Here is a 27830-nt window from a genome sequence, read left to right as displayed (position 1 = left end):
TTAACATCTTGAATCCCCACAGTACACAAGATATATTTTAGCAAAAAAAGTGCACGTATGGTACATGTACCATAGAAGTAATCTCTAATTAATTTAGAGTACTTTTAAACCAGCTGTTCTTCCCTCTGTGATTTTTGAAAAATTATTTTTAAACTGTTGTTATGGCATGTGCACTAATAGAGGTCAGAGGCAGTCTGTGAACGTTATCTACTGCTCACAGTGAATACTGTCTAAATTCACACAGGAAACATTAATTGTTTTATTGGCTGTATTGCTTCAGTGTAGTTGTACACTATAAACCAAACAAACATTGTCCATCATTGTGATGAAGTGTGACAGTTATGCTGACTTTATCTTTGACTTGACTGGATTTATATCCATCTATATCTGATTAAATAAATGCTTACCTGATTTAAAGTCAGTCCCCTTTTTGTTCTGTTATCTTTGGTGATTTGTCATGTGTCTGTCAGCTTTCAGTTTGCACAGTCGTAGTTCTGGTGCAGATCCTCTGTAATCCTGTTAGCCACACAGAGACAAGGCTGATTAACTAAGTGGTCTCTCCGTTGGTGAGCAGGCAGAGCGACTGTCTGAACACGGGCACGGTCAAATACTACAGCAACTACTTTTAGTTCCCAATGTATTTCATGTAGTATCTCGTGATGCAGTATGTGTAAAAATGAATTTCATTGTTTTAAACATAAAGGTAAAACTGGTTCTCTGAAAGATGCTGTAAATTATTCCTAAGAGATTAAATGGTAGATTAGGTAAACAACGTGTAATACTGACAGTTTACCCAGCTTCCCTTCACTTTCAACATCTTTCCTTTAGTTTGAAGGGATCCTTCGTGTGAATCTATTTTGTATTAATTACAAATATGTTTTTGCCACCGCCTGTTAAAAAGGTAGTGGAGCTTGAGTCTTCTTGATCTAAGCCATTCTAGCCAGACAGCCAAAAAACAAACCATTATCCAGCCTGACAGTGATTGGCGCATGTGCTCGGTGATCTGATGTTGGTCCCTGGAGAAAGGGGAGTGCCCAGAGGGATTGAATGATTCTAAGAAATTTAAAAGCCTCAGTCTGTTGTTTAGGTGTGAGACGAGGATTTTCCAGTGGATTTTATTGAACTACGGGACGAGGAATGGATGGTCAGACCTGCTCGCTGTAAACCACACAGAACCCCAACATGTTCAGCAGGTTGAAAAGACTGATGGGGGCTCCTGAGGCCCCATCAGTTCAAGCAGCTGCTCCACCCTCTACTTCAGCTCCACCAGCTAAGGTAAGGCCTGATCACTCTTGATTTTCTTCGCATGTAACTGCATAAAAGGCTGCTAGCAAACCTCAACCACGGCTGTTCTAAAACGCTTTTTTTAAAGATCAAATCTTACAATTCTCTTGCTGCCAATCATATAGGACTACAGCGCAATTGTTCATTTGTGTTGACTTTTCCTTAAAGCTTCTGCACCATGTAAACCTAATAGTAATTTATTCAAATTCATGTCTGCTACAAGCTTGCCACATAGCTCATACAGACTATGTTAAGGTACACAATAACAGATGACTGATGAGTAAAATCCTCTGAAGCAGCTTGGCACTGTTATGGAGAGGAGCAGTTATTTTCCTCAGCAGAGAGTCTGGTCATGTGTAGGAGGATTTTTTGTTGGTTTATGCCTCAATGCTGGCTAAAGGGATGGCTGGAGGGTCTACATTTTCAAGTTTTCCATCCGTCCCACCCATTTTAGTTCAAATCTTTTGAATGCCGTGAGCTATTTTCTTTAAGATTGGCAAAAACAGCCAATCAACCTTAGGGATGAGCTAATTAGAATTAGAACATCTCCGTGTCCTCAAAACACAGAGGGGGGTTTTGGCCGTAGAACAAGAATTCATACTGTACCGTGATCATGAAAGAATGAATGCTCAGCCTTACTGCATAACCCCATTTACTGCCTTTTACGTGCGTTGTTCATTTCCAGGAGACGCCACCTGACAAGAAGGACGAAAAAGTAGAGGAGCCGAAGAAGGAAGCTGAAGAGAAAGAAGTGGAAACAAAAGATGAGGAGGAAAAAGAAGAGGAAAAGAAAGAAGAGAAGAAAGAGGACCCAGAAGCAGGTGAGATGTCTATTTAATGATGTTTTCTTTAACAAAGTGTTATTGTTACATGCTCTTACATGATTTGACACACCAGAGGGCACATACATTGATATGATTATTTATAATCATATAAAGTAATTGTTTGTTTTTATTCTACAAAAGGTCTACAAATTAGGAAAGCCATAAGAAAGAGTTACTAACTAAAACACTGCACCATAATGGCATTCGATATCTGTTATGTTGTTTCGCTTTTCATCCTTTACTTGACTTTGTCACGATGTAAAAGCCTTGCTTAATGCCCCCTGTCAAGCTTGTTTGAGAGAGTTTGGTGTTCTCTTAAACTGCCATCTCACAGTCCACCAACATTTCCTCGCTACAGTAGCTTTAAACCACGGGCTTAGCTTGCTGATGTTGGCAACCAGAGAGAACACAAGAGTCATCCTGTACTCCTGTAATTTGAAACACAGAAGGCTCAGTCTACTACTTTTAAAGGCATGAAAGGCAAAGATGTAGCCATTCACAAAGCAGACCAAGAGAAGCTCTGTTGCAGATGTCTGGGTTGTTTTAATCACATGCTAGCAGAAATACTGCACTTACACTGACTAGGACATGCTAAATTTGTCATAGCATTGTACAAGAATAGATTTTTACCTAATAACATGGCATACCAGACACAAAGTGTCCACTTCAAATCTATGTTCTGGAGCCTAGAACCTAGTTGTCTATCTATCACTCTATTATCTGCTCATAAGCACTGAAAGTGTGTTTTTATTGCATATGTACCCTTATAAAACCAAATCACGTATCTACCATCTAGCCAGGTCCTTTATGTTCTAACCTTAACCAGTTTTTTTCTTCTTAAACTTAACCAAGTACCTTTGGTTCATATGTAACCGTGTAACCCAACCAATTAAATGCAGGGAAAAGCTTGCAATAGGACCTACTACAGGCTAAAATAGTTATCTCCAAGGTGAAACGAGTGGAGAAAAACTGTTTCCTGGCAAGGTCAAATCCAGTCTGTCAGCTGAAAGAGAATGTGTGAGACCCATCTGTTAGCCCAGCCTACTTTGATGTTACTGCTTGTGTCCTAAAAGTTAAAAGAAGAAACATAAAATAGGCCCATACGGGATGTAAACATTGCATTCATGCATGAAAGAAAAGTGAAGTACTCACGCATGAATTGTGGGTTTTGTTGCTAGATCTGGCTTCCAAAAACATAAAATAGCAACATGTTTTCATGGCAAATTGATAAGGTCAATTATCTTTCAGCTAGGTGTGCTCACAAACTGTATCTTAATACAGCCACAAATCCAATGAAGATGTCATGATTTACATTTTTTACATTTACATTTTATCTATTCATTCATTCATTTACTCGCCATTTTTGTTGTCAGAAAATGGATCAAGTGTGAAATGGTCACTGTACCACAGACAACTAAAACTGCATGCAACAGTATCACTCAAGACCCTCCGAAAGACATAAATTAAAGAGAAAAGCTGTGCTGTGATTCGAGTCATATTTACATGTAAAAATTATCTCAGAGGAAATGTTTTTTCCCTCATAAACTCTTCGCTTAACTACCACCTGGGTTCCCCACAACAAGAATGGGGTTAACAGTGCCATTCAATTTTAATGTATTGTTTAAACATGTCCATGCTGTCAACACACTGAGGGTCAATCAGAAAGGGTGGAGACATTTCTACTGATTCATAACTTATTTACAGCTAATAGTCAAGTGCCAGCAATGTGCTTACTAGCAAACTTAAACTCAGTTGGTTATCTTATCAACTATCAGTGATAGTACACAGTTGAGAAATGAAATATGACGAATTAAGTAGTTTCAACAGAAGCACCTCTGCCAACCCCCGTCATGAAGGTCAAATTGCCTCCCGCTCGCTGAAGGATACCAAGACATAGCTTTTGTATTTCCTTGTAGATGCCAATGGCTAAAATATGGATCTAAATTGGGAGACGAGAGGTCAAAAGGGAGAATGTTTTCATTTAAAAAAAAAAGCAGTTGAAGAGAAGTAAAATATTGAAGTGACATGAGTGACTGAAGTTATTAAAGCACTCAGACCTTGGAGACAGATGGTCCCCTTTTTTTTTTCCTCCTATAATGAAAACACATATGTAGTCTCTCCACACACAGTAGTTTGATTTTTGAAGATGTTGAATACGAACCAAAGTCACACAGTAACACAAAAAAAGGTTCTGGTTGCTTTGAAGGGAATAGCTAATAATAATAACGGAATAATGGAACAAGTTCAGCCTCATCAATCTAGGATTACTGAAGTAAAAGTAAATGGGTTGCCAGTCATTTTAGGAATGGGAACAACATTGCAGGAAAACATTTTAGATTTTACAACCTCTTAAGGAGGGTTAAAATCTGATGCAAATGTGCACAGTTCAACTCTGGGGTATTAGCGAACAGTTGACCTGTCATACTTATCGGAATGGGGGGCCTTTAAAGTCCCCTTCTGCTAAGAATCAAGTTTTAACTTTGTTGACATGCCCATAAGATGCTTTCTATGTGTTGCTAGACACAACATGAGCAAAATCCGCCATCAATGTTACATCTTGAGATTTCAGCTTTAAATCTGCAGGAAAAGCCTATAATCTATAAAGTGAGGTGAGACGTATAAGCTACGTAGAATATTTGAAGAACCAGTCCTAACTACCTGCACAATGGCTTTACAGTTAAAGGGATAGTTCGCCTCTTTTGACATGAAGCTGTATGACATCCCATACTAGCAATATCATCTATGAACATTTTCTTACCCCCCGCTGCGTCCTGTGAGCCGAGTTCCAGCCTCGTTTTGGTGTTGACGAAGGTAGTCCGGCTAGTTTGCTAGGGTCCCGAAAATAAAGCGTCTTGCTTCTCAAAACAATATGCATTCAAAAGAGTAATACATTTGCATCACAAAATCGTCCCTAGATGATATATAGCGTAGAGAGAAATAGCAACAAGCGATTGCGAGGTCTGACTTTTTCTGGAGGTACGATTTTGTGATGCAAATGTATAACTCTTTTGAACGCATATTGTTTTGAGAAGCAAGACGCTTTATTTTCGGGACCCCAGCCAACTAGCCGGACTACCTTCGTCAACACCAAAACGAGGCCGGAACTCGGCTCACAGGACGCAGCAGGGGGTAAGTCACTGTTCATAAATGATATTGCTAATATGGGATGTCATACAGCTTCATGTCAAAAGAGGCGAACTATCCCTTTAATGTGCATAAATATCAGAAGAGTTATGTCTCAACTTTCAGTTTTAGTCTGCTAGATGCCACCGTAGTTGCTAGCAGCTGCATCTGCTAGGCAGTGACTAGCATCTGTTAGTGGCTAGGCCAACTGGCAGCTGATGGCGGGGCTTAGCCACTAGGTACATTTCTAATATTGTAATAACAATATTAGTAATAAGTGATGGCGAGTGAATACTTATCATTCTGATACTTCCATAATTGTATAATTCAGCCTACTTTTCTTGAGAATCGCTGTCTTTTACACGGAAATGGCCATAGCATAGAATAGCGTGTGAAAGACAAGACAAAGTTTATAGGGAAGGCCAGTATCATCTGTTGGTGGGTTGAGATGTGGGTGGGGCCAGATTAACATGTTGATCCCCATTCACCAAACAAGGATAAAGGTATACAGTCACATTAAAGCTATTTTTAAAGCCATGAGAGTTTTTTCTTGGCAAAAACATGAATACGTATGAAAGATGAATGGATTACTGGATTAGTAACTGCTGAAGACAGGAGCTTTCTCGGACAGAGGGGGGCAAGCTTTGACAGTTTACAGCATGAAGAAGGGGTTAGTGGTCTGTTGTTATGTCTTGGGCATTCACTTTTTTTATAAATAGACTAAAGAATGTTTCAACATGTTTATTCCAGCTCCAGCTGCTCCAGCTGTACCTGCAGCACCTGCTCCTGCTCCTGCTCCAGCTGCTCCTGCTCCAGCTCCAGCTGCACCTGCTACAGCTGTACCTGCAGCTGCTCCTGCTCCAGCTGCTGATGCTCCTGCCAATACAGATGGTGGGGAAGGGTAAGAATGAATAATATACAGTATAATATGTACTTCCCCATCTTACACAGTGCAAGTTGGAATAGGTTGCGGTCAATCTCAGCATCAAGAAGTTAATCCACCTCACTGGGATCTACTGCGAGGCCATCAGAATGTAACTTGGACTAGATAAGTATGGCTGCATGGTGACAAAAGACAGGAGATGATGAGGATTAAGAATGTTTAGTGTTTAGATGGCTGAATTGCCGACAGCTTAATTGGGAATCATGATTAGAAAACAAGGAACTAAGCCACAACCAAATACTTCAAAAGGGTAAGACAGTAGCTGAGAATTCAGGTCAGTGGTTTGAATAAGATCCAAGCAAGCAGCTCAGCTGAAATAATTACTGAATTTCTCCCTGGATCCAGCATCCTGAGGCTCTACAAAAATAGAATGTTGGGAGATGAGGATTAGTAACAGGTAAAGCCACCGTCCTGACTAAAGTGAGGTACATTCAAGCATGCATCACGAAAATGGTTTCAAGTTGAAGAAAGAGAATTATGGTAGGCCAAAGCCCCTCAATTGAGTTAATCATCAGTAAATTACGTAAGTAATAAACCATGTAGAAATCCTGCCACTGGCTACATAAGACTGGCACGAAGGACAGCATGGGTATGGGTTAAAAGTTAAGTCCCAATGGCATACACCACCGAAAGTAGCTAAAAATTGCAGAGCTAAGCTCCTGTTGGACTTAAAATACTAGACAGACAAGCGTCTGCCGGCCAACCAACTCGATCATGTGATCAACAGCTATAAAAATAAACTCAACTAAGAACATCTAAACCCTGCTTGAGCTTTGTCCATTTCAAGAACCCCTAATGCTTCCCCAAATTAGTGAACTACATCGGTTTTGCAACATCACCGTGTGAACAATACGCTGATTTCACACATGGACATGTCCCCACACCCGCCCTACTCAGGTATCCAAACAATCAGAGATGTCTGCATTGTGTGTGCTGCAGAAACAACAGCAGTGATCACTCTGTGACCTGCAACATGTGACTCCTTAAGTAGGTAAGAAGATTGGGAGCTTAGAGGTGTTTGTGACTGAGAATGATCAGGGATAACATTCACATGTGAACTCCAGTTGATTTCAAAGACTTGGGGAATTCTGTGAAGACAATGCAGATGTGACAAATGAGAAATCTGCATTGCAACTATTGACCTAAAACCTTCAAGACATTCAGATGGAAAGGGAGAATGAAAACAATCCATTTTAATATGTGATGTGCTACTATGATTATATATCATGTGTTTTTCCTCCAACTCCATAATGACAAAAATAACTAGCAAAAAAAACTTTTCCTTTCTCAAAAATCCACCTAGTTTATCATTCATTTCATCACTAAATCTAATTATTGACTTATGCTTCTTCACCCATATCCTTTAAGAGAGGAACCCCCTCCACCACCTGTTGTCTACTCCCGCTATGCAGATGATACCCTTAGAAGTGTTATGAAGAGGTTAAGAGAGCGAACAGAGATGCTCAAAGAGAAAGCCATAGACCCTTATGCCACCTCTCCAGAAATCACGCCACCTGTCAGTAAGTTTGGACAACTACAACCACAGTAGCTTTCATACAGGCAGAAACACAAGCTTGGCACCAACCATCTCTGTCTTTGCCTGTTTAGCACCTATTCTGAAAAAGGAGGACTACATCAGAATGAAGGAAGAGGAACGAATAGCAAAAGAGGAGGAAGACAAAAGGAAGGCAGAGGAAGCAGCCAAAAAGGCAGAGGAGAAGAAGAAAAAAGATGAGGAGAAAAGGCTGGAGGCGGAGAAGAAAGCAGAGGAGGAGAGGCTGGCGGAGGAGGCCATGAAGAAGGGAAAGATCCTCTCAGACTTCAGCTGCTCCTGCTTTGACATCCTCTTCCGTCCAATCGAGGAGAAGATGGATACTGTCCTGGGAGACACCATAGATCCTTTCACAGGTAGACCAGTCTAGTCTAATTTATTGTTTAGTGTAACACACCCAAACCCAACTGTAAATATTTCAGTTTTTCTTTCTCTCTTCAGACCGCCGGTACATTGCCTGGCTGACCGTTGTAGCCATGGCGTTCAACTACAACGTTTGGTTTTGCACCGCCCGGGTGGCCTTCCCATTCCACAACCCATCTGCCAACAAATACTGGATCTTTTTTGACATTCTTTCCGACATTGTGAATGCAATCGACATCCTGGTTTGGCAACCTCGACTGCAGTTTGTCAAAGCTGGAGACATTGTTGTAAGTCACAAAGAAAATGATTGCGAAGCTTCACCGTGAGGGATTTGCTTCTGTGTTGATCCAACTGAACTTTAGCACTATGTAACAAGTAAAATCTCTTCTGCTTACAGAAAAATAGAACTATGACAAAGGTGCATTATCGGAAATCACAGAGATTTAAGGTGAGAATGTAAGTCTATGTCCAGCTGTGAAAAGCAGCCAAGTATATTTCCTCAAATATGGCTTTTTTTTTTTTGTAAAGGAACATATGCTTTATTTTCATACTTTTTTTTTACACTTGAACTCAATTGTTTAGATTTCAGAAGGAAATGTTTTTCTTTTCACTGTAATTACAATTACCAAACCAGTAATTCCACAGGTTTCAATTTAGTTGATCTATCTAGCACCCATTCATTACAAAAAATATTTCAAGGCACTTACTTACCAGATAAAATAAATAATCCATCCATCCATCCATCTTCTTTTGCCTAATGTAGTAAAAGTAAGTTAAAGTTAAATCCAAATCAAATTCAGTTCAGATTAATTCAGTCCAATTCATCATAACTTAATTCAAACCAGTTAAGTACAACTCATTATTATCACATTCTAATCTACAGTAGATTAGTCCCATTCATTTCAGTCACATTCAGTAGCATTTAATTTAAATAATGTTAGTTTGTATAAAGAGGCCTGGCGAAGGAGACCAACAGATGACACAGAATCTCCAGTTAGACCCCATTTTGAAAAAGCTTATGGCTCACAGTTTCATATGAGTCGACCTCTGAGATGGTTTTCTTTTAAAGAAAAGCTGAAGAGGTCAAATGATCCAGTTAAGGCAAGCACAATTTTTCTATCTTTCTCGCATTATTTATTATCACAGCAATCTTTTAGAATACGAATCTGAATACCTTTACTAAAGCAAACAATAGTAATACCTCTCCACTCACCGTTACCATAAGAGGAGCAAATGCAGCCTATTTCACCCTATCAGGTGATTTTATTTTTCTCTTTCCCTCCCTGTAGACTGATATGATCAGCATCCTCCCATTTGACCTTCTCAGCCTGCAGTTTGAATTCTCCTCCATTTACCGATTCAACCGCTTCATCAGGGTAGGTGGGGCAGTTGATCATTTCTTACCAAAGCCGTTTATTTTCTACTAGACTTTACATTTCCTGCTCAGCTCCCCACTGTGTCTGCGTCTCCATTTCTGTTGTAGTTTGAGTCCTTCTTTGAGTTCAGTGACCGACTTGAGAGTATCATGGCCAAAGCTTACATCTGGAGGTAAACGCTCACAGAACAATGAGAGAAGCATATAAACACAGAGGCTGCATTAAAACAGAAAAAATAACAGTATGAGATGTGTTAAATAACATCTATCCGTATATTTACCCTGTTTGGATATATGTGGGTACGTTATATCCAGTCCTAATAGCTTGATTCTAAAGAAATATCTCATTCCACCTAAAGATAACCTCAGTCTCATTTAATCCTGTCTACTTTCTTTCCTTTGCGTCACTTTCCGCCTGACGCAGAGTGGCCCGCACCACAGGCTACCTGCTCTATGTGCTCCATCTCAACGCCTGTGCATTCTATGTTGCCTCAGTACACCAGGGTCTTGCAACAACTACATGGGTGTACGATGGAAAAGGCACAGCGTAAGTTCATTTTACTTTTAAAACGCTGTTTGGCAGGTTTCCTCCTGGAGAGATCCCCGTGGGGGCTGGAACCCAGCCAGTCCTGCGCTGAGTCGCTGTCCATGGTGCTGAATGCCTTGTGTGTTTCCGTTTGTGTGCGTCTAAAACCACTACTTTAAAAAATAAAACATAAAAAAATGTTAGCTATATCTTAGGTTAAAGTTTATTTGAACTTTGAAATTCTGAGTAACAATCAAACAATTCCTTGCGTATGTATTTTACACTATGGAAGTTTTAAGTTTTAAGTTTTAATAATAACGACCACATCTCATCTCTTATACTGAAACCATCTGAACACGCCTCAACAGTTATGGTGGCGAGAAACAGTATGACTGTGGTCCTAAAATGTAATCAGATCTTCATCTGCAGCCCAGGTGTAACCAAATGCGAAGCGCATAAGCTAACAACACAAACTGTTAATCTACGGTGTGATTATTTATTATACATATGTTAGATGGTAAGTGAATCTCTTGGATTAAACAACTACACTTCTTGTTTTTGGCTTTATAGCTCCACTCCAGTAGTTTTCCTATTATTTTGTTTTCTTTCTGTATGGTAAGCCCTTCCCTGACGGTGTTTAAAGGCTTTGGCCCCAAACGGTGACAAACATAATATACAGAACACTGGGCTTTACTAAGGTGCTTGATTAAATGTGGTCTTTAACAAAAGCTAAAGTGTCTTTCTTCTACCCTCCAAAAGGTACCTGCGTTGTTACTACTTTGCAGTTCGCAGTTTAATCAACATCGGGGGCCTCCCAGAACCCGTCACCGTCTTCGAGATCATCTTTCAGATGACCAACTTTTTCATTGGTGTCTTTGTGTTCTCCAGTCTAATTGGACAGGTAGACATTTTAATGCCTTTTTCATACCTAAAAGCAGTAAATCCGTTTCAGCTTTCAGCCATTGTTTTGGGGTTGAATTTGTAGCGTTCCACAGTTTTGATAATTCCTTCCAATTCAACCGTTTTTCCTCACAAACATTACTTTACTCCCCGAAACTCTTGATGTACGTTTACCTCTTTCAGATGAGAGATGTCATAGGAGCAGCCACAGCAGCTCAGGCATACTTCCGGGCATCGATGGACGGCTGTGTTGAATACATGAACACTTATACGATCCCCAAGCTGGTCCAGAACAGGGTTCGGACTTGGTACAACTACACCTGGACTGCTCAGGGAATGTTGGGTAACAAATTGTTCTTGCTACTCTGTGTGTTATCACCAACAAGTAAGATCGCAGACTGTGGTTATGAAGCTGACTTATACCGACTAACCGACATTAAAACAGATTATTAATGCATGATTCCCTTCTGTTTAGACGAGTCTGAGCTCCTGGACAAGATGCCTCTGGTGATGAGAGTCGCCATCGCTGTGGACATCAACTTGTCCACATTCCAGAAGATTGCACTGTTTCAGGTGCTTCAGCCTGTAATTTGTCCTCAGCTCAAAGCAAAGGCTTGCTTCAAAGAAATTAAAAATGACATTAAATTGAAAATGAACGCTAAGCTGAAACAAATGTTCCCCTGATTTCCATATTACTAAAAAGTAAAAAACATGCAAAGGTACACTGTCGAAAAGGTTAGACCTCATTTAAGATGGAAAAAAATATAAATGCAATTAGAAGAGGGTCAAAAGAGGTTTGAAGGCAATGTGATGGGACATATTTACTGACATTCATTAAGGTTTTTGTGTTCACTTTATTACTAAATCACTTAATTTGAATTTTGTAAAACCTGATGGACACTCGGAGTCACATGTCCTGAGAAACACAGCTCCACGTCAGTAACCAGTCCACTAAACACCGTCTCCTTTAGGGCTGTGACCAGCAGATGTTAGTCGACATGTTACTGAGGCTTAAGTCCATCATCTATCTGCCTGGAGACTTTGTTGTGAAGAAGGTGAGCTGTGCTACTCCTCATGAAATAACGAACAACGTGGCCAAAGCCTTGTGATCTGAGCGTAACACTGACCTCGGCGCTGCTGCCCTGTGCTCTCCTCCGCAGGGGGACATCGGTAAAGAGATGTACATCATCAAAGGTGGAGCGGTGCAGGTGGTGGGAGGACCTGACAACAGTATTGTGTTCGTCACACTGAAGGCTGGCTGCGTGTTTGGAGAAATCAGGTTCGTCTGCTGCGTCGGCGAGGACGCGGCAAGAACAGAAATTGACAGAATTGAACAATCCAGCTCAGATGAAGCCTTTAGAGTCATAGTTTTATCATCGAGTAGACCGATGTGCAAAATAATAAGTATGCTTCAGTTGAACTTCGTGCCGTTATCCAAAGTATTCCATGTCATTTAATGCGGACACAACAGAGGCATTATTTGTTTGTGTGTCTGTACCCAACTGCAGTTTACTGCAATCTGCCAAAGACGGAGGAAACAGGCGCACAGCTAACGTGAAAGCTCATGGCTTTGCAAACCTCTTTGTTCTGGAGAAGAAAGACCTGTTTGACATCCTCGTCCACTACCCAGAGTCTCAGAAAGTTCTGGCCAGGAAGGGCAGGTGAGTCACTTAATGCGCGGCTGTTTTGTTACGCTAAAGTTTTAATTTGTTGTCCACTAAGATTTATATCTGTATGTGTGTTTCCTGTGATTACAAAGACAACTAATGAAATCCAAAGCTGCAGCAGGAACCAAAACCAAGGAGGAAAAACAGAAAGGTTTAGCTCTGTTTGGACCAAAACCACCAACTCCAAAGCTCGTAAAAGCATTTATGAACCTTCGCAAAGGAGGGTTCCTCGAGAAACTCAAGGTAAAGTGGTTCCACTGCGGCACCACAGCCGGGCCGGTTCATTTTGGTTAAGATCGCCGATTATCACTCACAGTTGGGTCAGACCTACTTATACCTTCATGAAAGTGAACACTAATGTCACTTTTTGTCTTACAGAAAGCTGCCGAGGAGGAGAATTAAGAGCAGGATCTTTGACGTCCCTCCAAGGCATTTGGATATGCTGGTTTTCTTTGGCTGCTGAAACGCTCATAAGCTCCTAGATGACCCGACACCCTCCAACTCTGAGACCATCCAAGAACTCCGACCGGAATAGAAACGGGACCATTTTTAAATCATTTTCCACAAAAGAAAAAGGAAATTTTAACCTGATCAGAGCTAAATCAGAGTAAAATTGTATTTGAAATGCGTTTGTTTTAAATCGTGCACCATTTTTCATATAAAACAAATCGAACCTTTACTCCAAAACGTGTCCTCAGTTTTCTCGCTGCTTGAAAGATGATATCTTTCGTGCCTCAGACTGGAGTTTCCTTTGTGGGAATTTATCTGGGAAGAACTGGGAAGTTGGTATGAGAAGCCCCAGTCACGATTTGGGTAAAGCGCACCACCTACTGTGCAACATCAGGATTTAAAGGAATTTAAAGGAGCAGTGAGGCGAGCTCTGCATTTTTCAAACATGCAGGGAGATGAGACTTTTGCTTTTCAGTTAATTATGCAGATGTTTTTTTTTGTTTTTCTTAGCAAAAACAACCACTTTGACTCCACAATTTAGAGGTTTGATTATCAGAACACTGGTTTGTGTCGGAGGATCATTTTAAAGTCTAATCAAAGTATTTGGAATTCACCTTCGATTTTCTTCCCCTCACAAATCTAATTTATCTCATTTTTCTAAAAGCAGTCTGATAAAAATCATTCACTTTTTCTGGTGCTCTTTGACCACATGCTGCCACCTTGTCATTGAAAGAACCGTTTCCACAGAAGAAATGGATCACATAATAAAAATGACGCTCGTGATCTGTGCAACTCAACATGCACACACAAAAAAAAAAAAAAAAAAAAAAAAAAATTAAAAAGAGACGAGCCAGGTTTTAGAGGTAACTGTGTTTTTTGTAATAACACCTGAGTGGCCTAAAGCTCTGATACTGTGTCCACTTTAAAGAATAAAATACACAAAGCTGTAGAAACACGATTGCCAATTTAAAAGAGCAGCGTAACATACATCCATGAATTATATCTGCTTTTATCCTCAGAAGGCCGCAGCTGTCCCTCAGAGTAGCAAGATGCATAGCAAAAGTTAAAATCCACACAATAAGCACGAGGAACAAGCTAAAAGCAGAAGTGAAAACAAAAAAAAAAAAAAAAAAGGCCAGGACACTTTTAGCTTCGTGCTCTCATGCAAAAAAATGCAAATAGACATTTTCTCTCTCAATACCCAAAGAACAATGAGTCACATGACTGCATCTATAGAGCACCGCCTGGTATGCTCCCACATACTGTACAGACAAGCTTTCACCTCTTCTCGTTTGGTGCACAAGTCTTTTTTCTTAATCGGCCGGTCGGCAGGTTACTTGGCCTGTACAGTCCGGTATATTGCACTGCAAGTTTCGTCTCCCCGGCTGGCGGATTCAGTTCTGCAGAAACGGGTCTTTAACACTGGATCTTCCAGAAGATGATCTGTCTGTCCTCTCCGCCTGTGATCACCGAGGTGCACAGCTCGTTCATCCACATGGCTGTGACCGCGCCTGCACAAACAGGACAACTTACACTGTAGCAAAAACACCATCTATAGACATCATCGCCGTTTCTTTATTGTGTAAAACAATAACATACAGTCATGTGAAAAAGAAAGTACACCCTCTTTTAATTCTGAGTTTGACACAGAGAACTGATGAGCTCGAATGTAACGTACGATGATGTGAACTCTTATTGACAACGTGGCTTCAGCTCATTGAGGGTTGTGGACATTGTTCTATCCACACTTCTCTCATGGTCCCACCACAGCATTTCCAGCAGATACACGGTGGGGACTGTAGCTTCACATTTAACTATAGAAGGATCAACGAATCTAGGAGGATCGGTGACTGCAAGGTGTCACGGTCCTGTGGCTGCAAACAAAGCCCAAAATGTCACCTCTCCATCACCACGCTTGATAGTTGGTATGACGCGTTTTATTCTGACAGGTTGTGTTGGGGTTTTACAAAACATGGCGCAGTGCATCATGTCCAAAAATCTCCACTTTGGTCTCGCGACATGCTGGCTGAGGCCTGTAGAGTCTGAGACACAACACCACGGTTTTCTCTGAGCATCGCACAGTCAGGCCTCGGAGTGAACCTCCCTCCCTGAGAAGATTGTCAACGGTCTTGAATGTTTCCCACTTGTGGATCATCTTTCTTACTGTGGAATGATGGACTCCAAATTGTAGATGATCGATGAAATGTGCTCGACGAAATGATTCCCGCTACAGACAGACTGTCTGCCGTTAAGTGGCTGTGTAGCACAGTAGGTTCTCCTGAACCGAGGTCCGGAGATTAAGTCCAACGTGATGAGGTCATCTTTATATTGTCCGCCATGGTGAAATCCCAACTGAATGCGAACACTGATCTACATCTTAAGCTAAGGTTTTCAACCCCCCCCCCCCCCAAAAAAACAATTTTTTTGTTCTTTAGGTCAATTAAATAAATAAAATGAGTGTTGTACTTATTGTTGTTTCTGATGTGGGTTGTTACAGTGATTAATAGAAAGCTTTAAGGTGTATAAGGTGATAGTTAAATGTGGGAAGATGAGATGAGATCTACCTGAGTGAGCAGGGATCCTCTTGGTGACCGTGTTGCTGAGCAGGTCCCACAGGAAGAGGTCACCGGACTGTCCTCCACTCAGCACGAAGTTCCCGTCCCAGCAGAAACACCTGCACACACAAAGTTGCTGCTCAATCGTTCCAGCCTCCCCAAACCAGTTAAGTTAAAGGTTTTGGAGACATTGGGAATAACAATACGACACAACTCAACCTCAGCAGGTCAGGATTTCCTTACTGCCAGATCTAATAAAAGCTCTAAATGTATCGAATTGGAATTAGCAAACTGATAATCATTGAAGTAGCACACTTATCAGATGCATACACAACAAGATGAGACTTTCAAACGGTGTGACCTCGTGGTGAAAGCCTCCTGTAAAGTGAGGCGAGCGTCTTACCTCTGCTCCTCCTCAGCCTTCACTGATGAGATCACCATTCCCGTCTGAACATCTGTCACCTTCATGCAGGAGTCTGCACCGAGGCTGAGAATGTGCCGGCTGTCTGAGGACACACACAGCACACACAGCGCTCCAGCTTTGCAGGAATTCTCGACAACCTGCGAATTTCCTCTTTACATACTCGGCTGCTCAGATCCTTCTACACCTTTAAACCTGCTAATTATTTTCATGATGATGTTGTTTCTCAGTTCAGCACACTTCACTTTTGCAGCACACTCAGCAAAAACCTTTGTTCAGCTGGGTGTTTGTGTTCCAACTGATGCCAGTCGGAATTAAAGCTAATAAATACCTCGCAATGAAATCATTTGTTATGGTTCTTAGTGGAATAAAGAGAAGCAATGAGGTGTGTTGCCAGTAAATTAAGACTTCTTTGGAACACTTTCTCTCTTCTTGATAGTTAATTTCCTCATAACTCAGTGAAAAGAATACAGCTGCCAATCTGAGTGTTTTTATGAGCTCTGTAGGAGCAAAACAACGAGGGAGATAAAGACAAATGCGATGTCAAATATTATGTTTTGGACTAAGCTTGCAAGGCAAAAGTGTCATTTTAGTTTCTAAAGCATTTAATTGTAGTTTTTGTGAAGTTACAGGTCCGTAGGTACTGTGAGGGTCAACAGAGCAGATAAAGTTTGTGATCTAACCATCGAGTTTTATTCTAACCTAACCATCATTTCACTCGAGCATAAAAATATTTCAGTTGCTGCTTTGACACATACCAGGACTGAAGGACAAGTGGTGAATGGCGCCACAGTGGCAGTGCACTTGCTGAAGAATCCCGTAGCTGCTGGTGTCCCAGATGGTGACCGACCCATCTTTACAGCCAGACACCAGAAGAGTCCCAGCTGGATTCAGACCAACAGTGTTCACCTTAACGCGAAACATTACAGACGGAAAGCAATCCGATGTCAGACAAACGTGGGGATTTTTAATTTTTTTTTTTACAGTTAGCATCTTAACTCACGCCAGCATCGTGCTCCAACTCAGCCAGCAACTGAAACTGGGATCTCTTGTGGCTGGATGAGCTGTTAGCAGCACACTGCCAGACCTGTGGAATAAACGACACACTACCAGCTGTAAAGACGATCGTAAAAGTAAAATCGCATTAAAATCGCCGTTAATATTATGTCTCCTGGAATTTTGAACTTTAAGTATTTTTTTAAATGTCGATGTTTTACTTATCTTTACCTTAACGGTGGAATCCCAGGACGCTGTGTAGAGTCGGTCATCAAACCAACACATCTCACTGACGGCATCATCGTGGCCCATCAGCGTGTCCTGCCGCCGGCCGTATGGGATGGAGTAGAAGTACCTGGCAGGGAGGAAGCAACAGGTCAGGGAGGGAGGTCACCATAAAATCTGCCCATACAGAATAAATAAGCTTACACATTGTTGTCCCACGAAGAACACACCACAGTTTTACCATCTGACAGCATCAAGCACGAGGATAACGCCTGAAAGAAAAAAAAAAAAAAGAAAAAAAAACAGTCAACAGGTGCACTGTTCAGAGAGCCGGAGAGGAATACAAGAAGGGATGCGGAGGGGAGTAAAATCAGCCGTGTACCATGTTAGAGAAGGACATGCTTCTCTGGAAGTCCTTCAGCTCTCTGGAAAACATCTTAAGTGTTGAGTCTGGAATAAGGAATGATACAGTTGAGTTTTACACAACATTCCAACCTAAACTAAAGTTGACATTTATTCAATTTAACCTGAATTTTGCTCTCCTGTTCCACTGAGATAATTAATAATATAATCAATAACATCAGCTGCAGCATTATACCCATTCTGAATCCATGTAAATCAGATTTATTCATTTTCAAGCTTTTTACAAATGTACATTTTATTAACATTGTTCTGCACAGAACTCCTTTTTTTAGACTCGTGGAATGTCTTGCTTTAATAGGTGTTTGCAGGGGTCTGGGTTTAGATGCTCTGTCTCACCTTGGGACGTAGAGAAAATAGAAGCTCCGTCTCGAGTCACAGCAATGCCCGTCACAGCTCTACACATTTAACAGGGAAAATGAGTTAAAGCATGCACAAACATCCTGAAAAAAGGCATAAAATGTGAAACGCTTTATACTACAAGCTATGCTCTGCAGATCTATACTCTTCTTCTTTTTTTTTTTCTTACTGGAGGAAGAAGTCCTCCAGCCATGAGTGCACAGGCTCCTACAAATCAATGTTCACCACTCCACACAAGTGCAAAGCCCATTGATGAAATCTTACTGTCTGAACCAGAGCTTTCATTTCTTTGGCATGTGCACGCGACACTGCGATACATTTGTGCTTCATTGTTGGTGTAGCCAAGACGACCCCCTACTTACTCCTTATGGATCTTGTGGCTGGAGATAAGCTTCAGACTTCCCATGTTTGCCCAGGCCAGTTTCCTGCTCTCCTCAGTCAGGTCTTCAAACGACGAGTCCTCACTCTGAGAAGCTGTGGACAACACAGGGTTCATTCCTGAGGCAATATCGAGACTTACAGCACATAAGAGGCCAAAACATTATTTATTTATTTTTTAAAGATATCCAGCTTATGTGTTAGATGGCTCATGGGGCGTTACCTGGAGACAGCTCACTGACAGGAGAGTTGATGCTGGGGCTTCGTGTGATGTTCTGGAACCTCGGTGTGATCCTCTGTGGGTGAGGGCTGGTGAACAGCTGCTTGGGTGTTTGGCCGAACTCCAGGATCTGCGTTAGCATGGCGATTCTCTGATCGGTGTCCTCGATGCTTCCCAGGGAGACGGAGGGGAAAGTTAGTCGTGATGCAACGGAAACATTCAGAAGAGCTGTTCTTCAAGGACTTTCTTTTTCACCTGTCACAGTCGATGCTACCTTCGTAGGTCAGTGGGTGAAACACTGAAAGACAGTAAGAGAAATATTAGTTGCTGTGCCCTCTGTGCGTTTGATGTTGAAACTTGATGGTGGCCGTTTTACCATTATGAGCTGCCACAGCCTCACTGCCTCTCTGTTTGAAGCCAAACACCAGGTCAATCCATTCATGAAGGTGCTCCGATACATACTGACTCTCCAGAGCCGCCTTGTGCTTCTGAAGAAAATCGCTGGTATCTTGGGCAACGGCAAAAGAACCATTTATACTTCTTCTCTGCACAACTGCGAATATGATACAAGGCAGAGGAAAGGATGCTCAAGAGAAACTTACCTGAGCTCCAGGGCGGGAGAACAACATCACCAACTAATCGTCCCATTTGCCTTCTGCCCAAATCGAGATTCATTCGGTTTTCCAGGAAGCTGGAGTCATTCCCATAAAACTCTGGAATCAGCTGCAGTAACAGAGAGACACGTGAAGAAAAATTTGCTATAGAAAAACTAAGAAGTAGCATCTTCAAAAAACTCATCAAGCCAAATCTTTGCCGGATCTGCCCACCACAGTGGAGCTGATGGAAAAGTGCAGAAAACAAACATTTTCACCTCTTTGAAGTCCGTTGCCCCCTCCAGGCAGTTTTTCCATGTTTCACCGATGCTGTAAGAAATGAGAACGTGTCTGTAAATACCAAAATGTCGTCTTCGGTCCTTTATCCAAATAAAAGGGTCAGAATTTACAGATTACAAGTCAATAATCTTGGCTATTGAAGGGTTCTTCTGCACTTTGATAAGAGGAAAAATTCTACCTGTTGAACATACGGTCTGCATGGTCATATCTGCCATTCTGCAGACACAACATGTGCTCTGGAGCTGAAGGGGAGAGGACAACTTCATTACGTTCGCCTACAATCGACAGCTGAATCAGATTTAACAAGTGCAAATGTAAGATTACGTTTTCACTTTCCATGATGTGTAAGTATGATATGTAAAAGGGAAGTAATGTGACATACCGACTCTCACCAGGTAAAAAAGGACGTAGCCTGGAGACGAGTAGTGACTTCCGAACAGGAAGTGAGGTTCGGGCATGTCTCTGTATCGAGCCTGTGTGAACAGAACAATGCGGTGGATACGGAGAAGCTTCTTAGAGACACTAACAGCCCAGAAACAATATTCATCACTCATCGGCTCACCAGCAGTCGGTCCAGCCGCTCTTTATTCAGGGCCCCCACAGGTTTGCTCAGGTCTCTGAACGTGTCAGCATTTGTCAAGTCTGAAAAGCAAAATGTAAAGTGCTGAATATGAACTACTGAGGAAAACCTCCTTCCTTTTTAATTGTAACTGGCAAACAGAGCACTTTCCCACCTAATTGTTCACTATTATAGTCAGCGATGACCCAGGGGAAGACGGGGTACTGCGAGAGGTCGTTGCAGCTGCGGTCAGCCAGGTTGTTGAGGTGGAGCAGATACTGGTAGTTACTGAGATGGCCGCGCTGCCACTGCAACATGTAACTCTCTGCCGTGTGTTCGGTCATGTGATTTTCTGAACCCCAAAAAAATAATAGTAGTTTAAAATTCCTATATTTCACGATCTCTGCATACAGACCATAGCAGACGCCATTTTTTCTTGATAAAAGGTACATTTTTGTTTCCCCTCGCAAGCGATACAATTAGTCAAATACGTTGCAGACACCTGTTTTGGTCACTGAAGAAACAAGAAGAGAGAAAATAATCAAGATCAGAAAACCGCAGCAGCTCTGGCACACCTAGAGGTCAAAAGCTGCGCAGTGCCGAGGAATCTTTCATTTTCTCCAGTACTTCTGGGGCTGTATTTGTAAAAATTCCAAGTGCAAGGAGCTGCTCCTCGTGATGAAATTGTATCAGTTAATACAATCAATCAATCAAGCTTTCTTCATGTCACTTTTTCCAGGAAAATGCAACTCTGTGCTTCATGGACCAAGTGCAAGGACACAAGCAAGGAATGAAGGAAAAATGTAAGCGAATGCCCACACTTATCACAACTATTTGCAGATAACAGCAAAATGTATTCAAAAACATCAATAAAGCAAAAAAACAAAAAAAAAGGCAGAAAAAGGGTTGAAAAATATATAAAAGACAAAAAATAAAGGAAATATTAAAGCAAGAAGTGCAAAAAAGGTTCAGTTAATTAGAGAAGATGTGATAAAGCTCTGAGCTATGTGTCACAAACACAGAGGCTGTCAGCATTTGTGTGCGGCTGATTTTAATCAGACGTGCTTTCATCTACTGCCCAGTGCAAACATGCTCTAATGCCAGAAATGACATTACTCACTAAATTAAGATATTTTGCAACCTGGAAAAATGCAAATATGCCAGGGTGACGTTTTGGTCCTGTCACAACCTTATCACACAAACGTTTGCAGCGTTTGTTAGCATCAAATACAAATACAGGGAAACAATAGGGAATACAGCCCCTGATCTTTAGGCTCTTTGGGATGAAGAATTTGAGTGTTCTCACCCAGGAAAGTGGCGATGTAGTAATAAATTTCATCTCTGTCAGCGGTGTTGTAAAACTTCAGGTAGATGTCCGAGCAGAAGTCGTTCTCAGTACAGAACACCTCCAGACCCTGAGCGAGGACAAAAATGTGAGCGCACAAGTAATTGCCCTGCTTTATGCGATTAAACAACAGTGACAGTTAATGTTAGAAGTCACGTAATCCATGTTCAGCTGCTGCTATCACTCGCCAGCGGTCTGAGTCCATGCCGTCTTTTGTAGATTCTCCTGACTCTGTGCAGTTTGATTTGAATCACATGCTCCTGAAATGAGACGTGAGGTTACTTTTGTTCAGCTGAGAAAAAAGCTGAAGGCACTCCAGGTATCACATTGCTACCAACCGCCTCATCTGAGTGGCAACTTTATCAGCTCACCGGATATCCATTGAGAGGCTGGAAGTAGAGGTTTTCATCCGTTATGCAGACGTGGCCTGGATTGGACACCAGAGGCATGACCATCTCCACTGCACACTCCATGTGTGGCTTCTCTGCAACACTCTGAAAGCTTTGCAGCAGATAACCATCACAGTCCAACTCCACAACACTGCTTAGTTGATAAAAAAAAATTAAATCAAAATAATAGAATTCTGATTCACTTGTACTGTACATACCAGTTCTTGTCAAATGATGACCTCGCGAGTCGCGACTGCAGATTAGCAGCGATCTTGACATTCACAAGCAGAAATATTTGAAATAATAGGTTAAAAAAAATACAGGTTGCAGAGTGGCTCATCTATGCTCTTTTTCATTGTTTTATCATATCAGAGGCTTGGGAGACTGAAACTTACCATTGCAGTCTGGTCCCCTAGCTTTTCCAGACAGGAAGCTCTGTGGAGCTACCACATTTTAAAATTTAAAAAGGGAGAAAAAACACGCGCACACACACACACACACACACACACATATTCAGAGCACTAAAACAAATACGGCAAATGGATCATTTAACAACGCCATCAAAGTACAACCTGCTGTTAATGTAGCGTTAGCATTCTTTGGGATAGAACCACTTACCTGCAATAATGTCTGAACAACATCTTCTGTTTTATTCCAAATTTCCAGCTGAATGGTCACTTTGTGTGTTCCCTACCAAAGTGATGAGACCAGTTTATTCAAGAACATAAAAGAGCATAAACATAAAAGAAAGGAACAAGCTGTGCGTGTAAGGTTAAATCCAGATCATTATAGACATAAATGTTAAAGAGCTAAGTCAGGCTCTCATTCCAGGGTTTAGCCTATATGACTGCAGTCCTATAGAGTCATTGTGCGACTGCTTAGAGCAAGTCAAAAAGTGGATGAACCAAAATTTCCTTCAGTTAAATCAAGAAAAAACTGAGGTCATTGTGTTTGGCAACAAAGAGAAGAGGTTTGCTGTCAGTAAACATCTTGAGTCACTGTCTCTAGAAACTAAAGACCAAGTCCGGAACCTCGGCGTGCTGATAGACTCAGACCTGCCTTTCAACAATCATATCAAACCAGTCATCAAATCAGCCTTTTATCAACTTAAGAACATATCCAGAATTAAGGGTTTCATGTCCCAAACAGATCAGGAGGTCTTCTGACTGGACTCCCCCAAAAGAGTCTCAAACAGCTGCAGCTCATTCAGAACGCTGCAGCCCGAGTTTTAACCAGAACAAAGAGATCACATCACATCACCCCAGTTCTCAAGTCTTTACATCGGCTCCCGGTCAGATACAGAATAGATTTTAAAGTTCTGCTGCTCGTCTACAAATCACAGAATGGTTTAGGTCCAGAATACATGAATGACATGCTAGCAGAGTATAGACCCAGTAGAGCTCTGAGATATGCTGACTCAGGTCAGATAGTGGAGCCCAGAGTTCAAACTGGACACGGTGAAGCAGCTTTTACCTGTTATGCTGCACACAACTGGAACAAACCACCAGAACTGAAATCAGCCCCAACTGTGAGCACTTTTAAATCCAGGTTAAAAACATTTCTCTTTCGGTGTGCGTATGGTTGAGTTTATATTTTTCGCGTCGCCTTGCCATGCCATTAGATTGCCTTGCCTTGCCATTAGATCACCTAAAATGTTCTCTATCAATGATCAGCTCACACCACGGCTCCCACTATTAGAATGACATTGCGGTTGCACCACACAGATTTGCAGGAGAAACAAACAAGTTTGAGTGTGACCAAAGCCGAACTCCAGCTGACTCACCCTCTCATTTCGGTAAGGTGCTATGATGTTGCTTTCTTTGATGAAAATAACCTGAAACGCAAAGTGAAAGGGAAGGTATGCTTTTACTTTGGGAGCCAGTCAAAACAAACTGTACCCTGCAGAAACTGCAGGTGACAAATCTGGGCAAAGACGAGCAAGAACCACTAACTTTTTACTGCCTATTAAAGTTTAACGAGCCGTGAGGACTGGGGACACCCTTACCATCAATTCTTCAAATAAAAATCACACCTCACCTGTTGACATGAAATAGACAGGATTGGTGGCTTAGGCCTGTGAGAAAGATAGAAAACAAACCACAAATGAGATGGCAGGAATCTTCTTTGCATTTCAAAATTATGTTTAAAAATATGGAATAACCAAAACCGTCCTTTTTACAGTGTACATAAAAACAAAAACGGTGGAAATCTCCAACCCAATAACTCGAGGATGCTGGTTTCAGACTTGGTTTCCAAGTATAGTTGCACAACATGTCATTTTCAGTGAGGTAAACCCAACCAGTTTGACAAACTAATGAAACAGGTTTGGTGTTTAGAGGTGGAACTGTGCTCACTCGCTGAAAGGGTTGTTTTCTTTCTCCACACACTCGATCTTCTTACAGTCTCGCAGAGGGATCTGTACGAAGGGAAACGGAAAAAAAATACTGTGATCTACAACCAAAAGAAATAAACTTAAAGTCCACCCAAAATGTGGCTCAAACAACATCGTATGTTAGGCCAACCTGTGAATGTAACGTTGCTTTCAAAGATCCCAACATAAGATGGCTGACATGATTCCAGCATGAAGATTTTACTAAACTACTTTTCTCATCTTTATACATTTGTGGATAAAAAAAAAAAAAAAAAAAAAAAAGAGACAAAAGAAGAATAAACATCAAAACAAACCTTAATAATTGGCTCTGCAATATCCTCTGGGTCAAATATGACAGACCTGGAACAAACCTTGAAGGAACCCCTGGTTTTTCTGGAAGAAGAGCAGCTAGCATTAGCACGTTAGCTCTGCTAACCATTAGCCTTTAGCTCAATACAACACAGATACTATAAATTATTATGAGATAAACATGCTGAAATAAAAGTTCACTGTTAAGTCAGTTTCCGTACTTTACAAATAAAGGTCACTCTCAGGTCAGATTTTACAAATTTACTTCATGCAATAAATGCTCTTTGTTTTGGGATACAAAGATGTTTAACAGATTTTTGGACTGACGCTTTGTCCAAATCTAAGATGCCAAATCATAAAAGTTATTTACTGTGGATCCTGTTGGTGAAAACTGCGTTTTCTGTACGAAATACATTTTCTGTAGATTAAAATTTGCAATGACTAAACCTCTGAGCTTTGTTTTTGTTTTTTGTATTTAACCGTTTACTCTCCTTTCCACAAGAGACAAGACAATCATCAGTGGAAATGCACAATGTTTGTGACGGTAAACGAAAACGGGAAACTATGGAAGACATGTCTTCCATTGTTTGAAATAAAACTCTCAAAGTAAATTCATTAAATCACAATTTATAGGATTTGATGGAAATGGAGAAAAACCATTCAAATGTTTGACCTACCTCTCCTTTTTGGACCTGCTTGTCACATGGTATGCGGTGTGCTGCTCAAAGAAGTATTCCTCCAAATCCAGCAACAAGAGAGAAAACCTGGGGAAGACAAGCAAAACAGCGACGTTAGAAAACGTCGGAATAGGACAAGCATAGGCGTTAATAATGAGGGCTGCATTCCACTAGAGAGTGGAAAGTTCTGCTTCTGTACGCGCTTTACCACAAACCAGCCTGCGCTGGTGTGGGTGTGGAAGCAAGCCTTCGTTAAGACACACGATTTTAGGTATTTGTTAATGAATCGCAGGTCGTCGTCATTGCAATATTCAATAATGATTTTGCAAGTGTCGGAGAGTCCTGCTGCAGATGTAGGGAAGAGAAGGGGGGGGGGATTTTAATTCATTTAGTTGTCAAGACAAACTCTTCCTAAATGCGACTATTGGCGGTCGAAGCAACGGAAATATAATGCGTCACTTGTATGGACGACAGGCTGTTGACAAAGCAGCTGCATAAATGTCATAGCCGAGCTTATATTTTGGTTGAAATGTTTGCACTTTCCCCTCCCGCTTCCAGGCTAAGTCAAATCGACGCAAAAATCTCGAACAGGTCAAACTTCCTTTTGCCTATAGTCGCTCACACGGGGCATTACTAACCTTTCCAAGGATTTCTAAGTGTTTTTAGGTGGGTTTAGACTGAGAAGCCGAAGCCCTTTCCCCCATTGGATCAGAGGGAACATTAAGTGTGCTTTCTCAAGTATTGACAGGACTTTGGAATTTTATTGCCGTAATATACCAGCAAACGATAAGAAAATCTGACTGATAAAGTGGAAAAGCTGATTTTAATGCCATCTAGAGTGGGAAATATTTCTGCCTACCAAGGCACAGAGCTCAGTACTCCCCAGCTGCGTTAACCTCACTGCAGGGTTAGAAACTGTGACCTACACTTCCCCTTACAGAACTTGGAACACAAGCAACTTTGAAGCAAGCTGTGAGCAGATAGTAACGACTGATAAATTTAGAAAACGACTTCAGCGGTCTCAGGAGGAAAACGGTGGTGACACACTTTCTGACGAACACTGGTTTTTACCACTTTTACAGCAGCAAAAGCAAAAAAAAAAAAAAAACGATTACAGGCCACAGAGAACACACCAAACCTGCGGGACAGAACTTGTGTGCAATGTTTGATGTGACATCCTTCTCACAGTTAAACGGCTCCCACACTGAATTTTCTTTCTGTAGATACCCAATAGGTTCTCTGTAAATGTCATTAAAGAGTGAGAGGTTTTATAAAAGTTAGGGCTCCTGTGGGGATTCAACGCGAGTCCAAGAGCGCAGAGGAATCTGAAAGAGATATCTGTTGAGAAAGCCTTGGATTGCCAGGCCTTTACGTCAACGGATGAGCTTCCATTGGGTGTTCTTCTATTCACCACCTTGTTACAGCCTACACCTAACTGCTTCAGCATGGTTTACACAACGCAAATAACATCACTGGGCCACAGGTGACCTGCCAGTGAGCAAACAGGACAAAAGCCACTCATCCTTCATTCCTCAGAGCAGAGAAATTCATCCTGCCGAAAAAGCTGTGAACATCCAGCTCCTCAGTTTGAATTTAGGGCGCGTGGAGAGTCAGGGAAGCCCTTTAGATATCAGTCTTGCGATAAACTTAGATCATATTGTGTGTAAATCTCTTCATTCTTGTCGTGCTTTTAACGGATGTTGAACCGTGGCCTCCACACTGTCTGGCATGCGACAACAAACGCGTCGACAGAGATGCATCCCGTGAGGTAAACAAGCTGCATTTAGTTTGCAGTTGTTCTCTTTTGAACTAAAAAGAGGTCATTTGGGGATATTTTTCACTTCCCCGGTGTGACATAGCTGCGCGCGTGTCAGTCCGTTCTCGCTCACACTAAACAACAGACCGTGGACAGTCGAGGCCGCTCTTCATGACTTCAATAAGCAGAGGGCATCTCACAGCTGACCGCGAGCCTCATTAGCCCAGTGGCCCAGCCTGAAAATGACTTTCATCCGCAGCGAGGGAAAACGGCCCGCTGCCGTTACCGCACAGTGACCTCCCCGACACGACCAACGACACGCTGACAAAAGACGGAGCACCACAAACCTTTCTTTGGTTCGCTCTTGCGTCCTAAAAAATGCCATGACTGTTCAGCATCCTCCACAGAAACTCAACACCGAGCGGCCAGAGTCGGAGCTCTGTAAACACGGAAACTTGCTTGTTATCACGTGACTGGCTCTCGCACAAATTACACCTCAGCAGGGGAAAGTATGAAGTAGAGATCCTATAATAGCGATGCTTTCCTCTGACCCTATTTCGGGGTGGCATCCACTGCATTGCAAATTCTACAGGAACGTGATTAGAACATGCCATGTGTGTTTTCCTTTTCATGTATCTGTATAGAAAGGGATGACTGAAAAACAGCTTCAGTTCTGTGGCCACGTTGCAGTGTATTACTTATCTTTTCTTCTCATTTCCCGCACCCATCCTTCAAATCTACCGCTTTAGCTAATTTTGTTACATTATCATTGCATTTGTTTATTGGTTTACTTATTGAGAGGAAGTAGCTATATATTTTTTAAAAACACACTAAAAGGGGAAACACAGTGATTTAGGATGAGAATAATATAATGGGGTTGGGGTGGAGTGGGGATTGCTAAAAAGTATATCTGGAACGGTAAAAAAACTAAAATAATAATCACCTGCGT

The 27830-nt window shown here is 41.6% G+C and overlaps 2 protein-coding genes across 2 annotated transcripts; one reads left to right on the top strand and one right to left on the bottom strand.

Moving 5' to 3' along the window:
- Nucleotides 1-1182: 1182 nt before the first annotated feature.
- On the top strand, nt 1183-12959 carry cngb3.1 (cyclic nucleotide gated channel subunit beta 3, tandem duplicate 1). The gene is made up of 18 exons (XM_075453080.1): nt 1183-1275; nt 1970-2105; nt 5982-6132; nt 7543-7694; nt 7783-8082; nt 8168-8376; nt 8487-8537; nt 9379-9465; nt 9573-9637; nt 9889-10011; nt 10750-10891; nt 11074-11233; nt 11366-11463; nt 11862-11945; nt 12051-12169; nt 12399-12551; nt 12650-12800; nt 12936-12959. Exons 1-18 carry the CDS (start codon nt 1183-1185, stop codon nt 12957-12959), a joined length of 2298 nt encoding a protein of 765 aa, XP_075309195.1.
- Nucleotides 12960-13862: 903 nt separating this feature from the next.
- Nucleotides 13863-27359, bottom strand: nsmaf (neutral sphingomyelinase (N-SMase) activation associated factor). Its single transcript, XM_075452233.1, has 31 exons — nt 27229-27359; nt 25126-25212; nt 24454-24532; nt 24123-24184; nt 23806-23842; nt 23552-23602; nt 22387-22458; nt 22164-22211; nt 21987-22039; nt 21751-21880; nt 21568-21639; nt 21341-21449; nt 20210-20386; nt 20038-20117; nt 19858-19948; nt 19654-19717; nt 19454-19505; nt 19185-19305; nt 18959-19090; nt 18838-18880; nt 18586-18752; nt 18347-18458; nt 17964-18022; nt 17587-17654; nt 17409-17476; nt 17211-17334; nt 16987-17070; nt 16742-16892; nt 15966-16068; nt 15572-15681; nt 13863-14518 (listed from the first exon to the last, which is right to left on the bottom strand). The coding sequence occupies exons 1-31, from the start codon at nt 27264-27266 to the stop codon at nt 14424-14426; spliced, it is 2739 nt and encodes a 912-aa protein (XP_075308348.1). The 5' UTR covers nt 27267-27359; the 3' UTR covers nt 13863-14423.
- Nucleotides 27360-27830: the final 471 nt, after the last annotated feature.

The sequence above is a fragment of the Odontesthes bonariensis genome, chromosome 20 (genome assembly GCF_027942865.1).
Source record: "Odontesthes bonariensis isolate fOdoBon6 chromosome 20, fOdoBon6.hap1, whole genome shotgun sequence".
NCBI classification, from domain to species: Eukaryota; Metazoa; Chordata; class Actinopteri; order Atheriniformes; family Atherinopsidae; genus Odontesthes; species Odontesthes bonariensis.
The sequence above is the reverse complement of the archived record's forward strand: the minus strand, read 5'-3'. Positions and strand labels throughout refer to the sequence as shown.

What these genes read in the sequence shown, in the direction of transcription:
- nsmaf (XM_075452233.1), bottom strand. Translation starts at nt 27,266, where the DNA reads ATGGCATTTTTTAGGACGCAAGAGCGAACCAAAGAAAG. An exon ending in AGCCTCTCAATGGATATCCG is followed by an intron (nt 21,640 to 21,750) that starts GTGAGCTGATAA and finishes GTCTCATTTCAG; the next exon opens with GAGCATGTGATTCAAATCAA. An exon ending in AGCCACAAGATCCATAAGGA is followed by an intron (nt 18,023 to 18,346) that starts GTAAGTAGGGGG and finishes TTAAATGTGTAG; the next exon opens with AGCTGTGACGGGCATTGCTG.
- cngb3.1 (XM_075453080.1), top strand. Translation starts at nt 1,183, where the DNA reads ATGTTCAGCAGGTTGAAAAGACTGATGGGGGCTCCTGAGGCCCCATCA. An exon ending in GCCAAAGCTTACATCTGGAG is followed by an intron (nt 9,638 to 9,888) that starts GTAAACGCTCAC and finishes CGCCTGACGCAG; the next exon opens with AGTGGCCCGCACCACAGGCT. An exon ending in GACTGCTCAGGGAATGTTGG is followed by an intron (nt 11,234 to 11,365) that starts GTAACAAATTGT and finishes CCTTCTGTTTAG; the next exon opens with ACGAGTCTGAGCTCCTGGAC.